This window comes from Quercus suber, unplaced genomic scaffold (assembly GCF_002906115.3).
Source record: "Quercus suber isolate HL8 unplaced genomic scaffold, Cork oak 2.0 scaffold_356, whole genome shotgun sequence".
In the NCBI taxonomy this organism is placed as follows: domain Eukaryota; kingdom Viridiplantae; phylum Streptophyta; class Magnoliopsida; order Fagales; family Fagaceae; genus Quercus; species Quercus suber.
In genome coordinates, this window is record NW_027069808.1 from 531161 (window position 1) to 535268 (window position 4108).

The 4108-nt window shown below is 29.9% G+C and overlaps 1 protein-coding gene across 1 annotated transcript; it reads right to left on the reverse strand.

The window, feature by feature from the left end:
* Positions 1 to 1399: 1399 nt before the first annotated feature.
* Positions 1400 to 2027, reverse strand: LOC112040846 (protein SRC1). Its single transcript, XM_024073783.2, has one exon. It carries the CDS (start codon positions 1936 to 1938, stop codon positions 1651 to 1653), a length of 288 nt encoding a protein of 95 aa, XP_023929551.1. The 5' UTR covers positions 1939 to 2027; the 3' UTR covers positions 1400 to 1650.
* Positions 2028 to 4108: the final 2081 nt, after the last annotated feature.

Genomic DNA, 4108 nt, shown 5'->3' on the forward strand with positions numbered 1-4108 from the left:
AGATGAGACTTTTGGTTGAATATTGCTGTATTTTGAATTTATTTATGTTATGGGTATTGTTTTAACTTATTTAAGAAATTGAGGAGAGATTGAATGACAATAATGGCATTGCCGAAATTTCAACAAAAGTATAAGAGAAAAAGAGAAAAAGTAAAAAAGAGAAAATGTTAAATTTCGACACTGATATTAACGAAATTCCTGCTGCCCTAACACACTGACCAAGTGAGTGCTCGAAGTGTATAGGTGTTCAAAAAAAATTTGTAACAATTGTGGTAATGCCATTATCGAAAATGAGAAAAAAAAAAGTAGTTACCGAAATATGGGGAGAAATTAAAAATATATATAATGCGCCACAAACCAATTACAACATTTTTTTCCTCCCATTTTCGACAATGATATTGCCACAATTGCCACAAATTTTTTTTCCTATTTTGGCAATAACATTACCAGAAATCCATTACACTTTTTTTTTTTTAAGAAATAGTAAGTGCATACAATTTTTACAACAAATTCTAAATAACAAATTGTTACTGATTGTTATTATTAGATTAAAAAAGTAATCTAAATGTAAAATTCAAATTTAAACTAATTACTTATAATTTATTATGAAAATTTATAGACATAATACATTATATATTTTTTTAATTTCTCTCCAAATTTCGACAACCACTTTTTTTTCCATTTTCGGCAATAACTTTACCATAATTGCCACAAATTTTTTTTTGAGCACCCAAACGCTCCGAGCACTTCTCACACCCACTCGGTCAGCGTGGTAGGGCAGCAAAAATTTCAGTAATGCTATTGCTTAAATTCAACATTTTCTCTCTCTCACTTTTTTTCTCTCTCTCACTTTTGTTGAAATTTCGGTAACACACCGTTGCCGAATTTTAGTCTCTCCCCTCAATTCCCTAAATAAGCCTCAATTCCCTGAATAAGTTAAAACAGTGCCAATCAAAGTTAATTAATCCATCCCGATGTCTAAAAAAAGCCGAAGGAAGTAGACAAATTTATACCTGCAAAGCATTGAAGAACCAAGATAAAGTTTAATCAAAGTCTTTTTTTTTTTTTTTGACAAATCAAGGTTAATTAATCCATCCTGATGTCTAAAAAAGCCAAAGAAAATATCATGAAGATCCAGGAAATTTTTTTTTTTTAAAGAGTTACAGCCTCTGTTAGCTCGTAGTGATAACTTTGTTTTTCCTAGAGAGAATTTCAATCTTTGGCCTCTGCTATATTTATCATCGGTTCAGATTCAACCATCTATTCAAATTCAACGATCCGTTAGAGCAGTTGAGCTAACCAACAGATCTAGAAATTATTCAAGGGCATAAAGTCATAAAGAAAAAATTTCAACTATAACGACAAAAAATAAAAAAAAATAAAAAAAAAGAGAGAGAGAGATCACAAATTTATTTATACTTATATATATAAAAGCGCACGGATTTTTCAAGAAAACAAAACTCACACAAAGTTTAACGATCGGAAGATCCAGGTAGCACGTCTCACACAAATGTGTGTTACATATACGTGCACGTGTACTTACGTACGTACTAACAACACATATTTCCGGCAGTACATAAATAAAATACCTAAAAAGATAAGAGTAGATCTGGATGATATATAATATCGAAGTTTGATGAGCAAAGTGATCTAATCACTGTCGCTGCTGCTGCTGTCGTGGCCATCATGTTTCTTCTCCTTCTTCTCCTTCTTCTTCTTCTTCCCCTCCTCTGGCTTGCCCTGGCCTTCACCGTGGATCTTGTCTTTGATTTTATCTACAACCCCTTCCTTGTGTTCAGGCTTGTGCTGCTGATCTCCCTTGTGCTGATCACTTCCTGCTGCTGCATGGTGTTGTTCTCCCTTCTGCTGCTCTTCTTTCTTTTGGCCTCCTCCTCCGATGTGAAGGGTTTCTTCGATCTTGTGCATAATTCCTGCCATTGTTTGTTGTTGTTATTGGTATTGTATTTGAAGTACTCTGTTTCTTTCTTTTCTTGATGATCTTTATCTGAAAAATACAGAGGGCTCCTTCTCTATATATAACTATATAAGCATTCAAGCAGTGGGCCTAGTGGCTTACAGTACAACCCGCGTTTGGCTTTTTCGAAATTACATTGTTACCCACCTTCCGTGTACACGTCAACTCTTATCACTAACAGCAAGGCCCCTGATATAATTTTGGATCTACCCCACGTTCAATGTGAAAATGAAAAGTGTCCTCTTAAATAAATATAAGGTCTAAAATATGCCACCTTATTTCAAAGCTAAATTAAATAATAAATAAAGTCTAACTCGGGTAATTTCAGGATTGAAAAAAAAAAAAAAAAACTAAAATTATAAAACTTGTCAAAAATAAAATCTAACTCGGGTAATTTCAGGATTGAAAAAAAAAAACTAAAATTATAAAACTTGTCAAAATTTATTTCATTTATTTAATTTTTAAATTTATTCAATTAAAGTTTTTTAGTCAACTTTCGTTAAAATTTTTTATTAAAAAAAATTCTGAAATATATTTTTCAACCACTATTTGTTTTTTTTTTAATTTAAAATTTTTGAAGAAAAATAATTAGATAATTAATCATACAATTTAACAAAAATTGATGAAAAATTCTTAATTAAATAAACTTAAAATTTAAAAGATTGAAATGAATGAAAGTAAAGGTAAAGGTTGAGTTTTGCATTTTAGCCCAAAACTTTTCTAATTATGGTTAGGCTAACTATAAGTTTGTGTTAGTTTTAAAAAAACAAAAAAAAAAAAAACAAAAAACAAAGTCAAAGGAGCATCCGGATTTAGATGTGCTAAAATAGTAAGACCCAAAATTTTCCCAATGAACCCCAAAAAAATACCCACGTATTTGTGTACCTATTAGGCAAAATAAGATTATACTATTGAGCTTAATCCAAATTTAGGAGGCACGGTAGCTTATACTTTTTTTTTTTCCTCATAATTTTCTCTCTCTCTCCAACAAGGTCATTGCATCTCCTTTCATTAGATCTTTTCCTACACGGTTTTCGAGTCATTCTCTTAATTTGTAGACACCCTATTTTGCATTCATAATTTAACCATAAAAGATGGCAAGATGGTTATTTCATATACTTAGAAACATGGTTGTATTTTATTCACTAACTCATTCATCACTTGTCATAAAATTGATTTTGAGGGTTCAACAATCACAATCAGATGGTCGATCAAAAAGATATCTAAAGATCAAGTTTTAATAGTTATCATGCATTCGATTGGATGTAGCTCATCACTCAGAATTAATTAAAATTAATTTTGAGTGATCACTAATTAAAATTAATTAAATAGATTTTGTGATTGGTTAGGTATAGTCTCAAAATATATCATGTTGAAGGGAATTGATTTAGATAAGCTGATAAAGATTTAATTTGGATAGATATTGTGATTTTTTAAAGTAATTATCATTAAGATAATTATTTTAGAAGCATAATTATCATTTTGGAACATAATTTATCATGAAAATACATTAAAAATGCATCCAAATACAGTTTTAGGCTTGAAAATAACTTTAAAAACGTTCTAATCAAGTAGAAGTTTTCAGACTCACACAATTTTGTCAAAATTGTACAGAATTGAAATTTCCTTCAGCTATTTAAATTTCAACCCAATTGGATTTTTGAGCAGAAAGATATGGTCAAAACACTAAAACATCTGCAAATTTGAAAATTTAGCTCAATTCCTATCCAAATCTCATTTTTTAGGACTTTCCCACTACATATTTTGCTGAATTTTTAAGCTATTATAGCTTAATTTTTAAGTCATTATATAGAGAGGAACATTCATCCTTCTGCACCTTTAATTTCCCCTAATTTTGGAGAGACTCTTGAAACTTTTCTAAGAATCTGACATTCCTTAGATAAGATTTTTTAGTAGTCTCTATTCTTCAAGATTTTTTCCAAAGTTATTGTTCTCCTCTTAGAGGTTGGAGAGATCTTTCAAGATCTCTTTATTTTTTTCTTTCGTTTTTTTCATTTAAATCATGTAGGTAAAAATCTCTCTAATTTTTTGCGTAGATAAAAATATATTTTCTCATACATAAATTATAGATCTATTATTTTTTATCTCTTAGATCTACTTTGCTATTCAATT

Excerpts from the sequence above, each read along its gene's own strand:
- LOC112040846 (XM_024073783.2), bottom strand. The coding sequence starts at position 1,938 with ATGGCAGGAATTATGCACAAGATCGAAGAAACCCTTCACATCGGAGGA.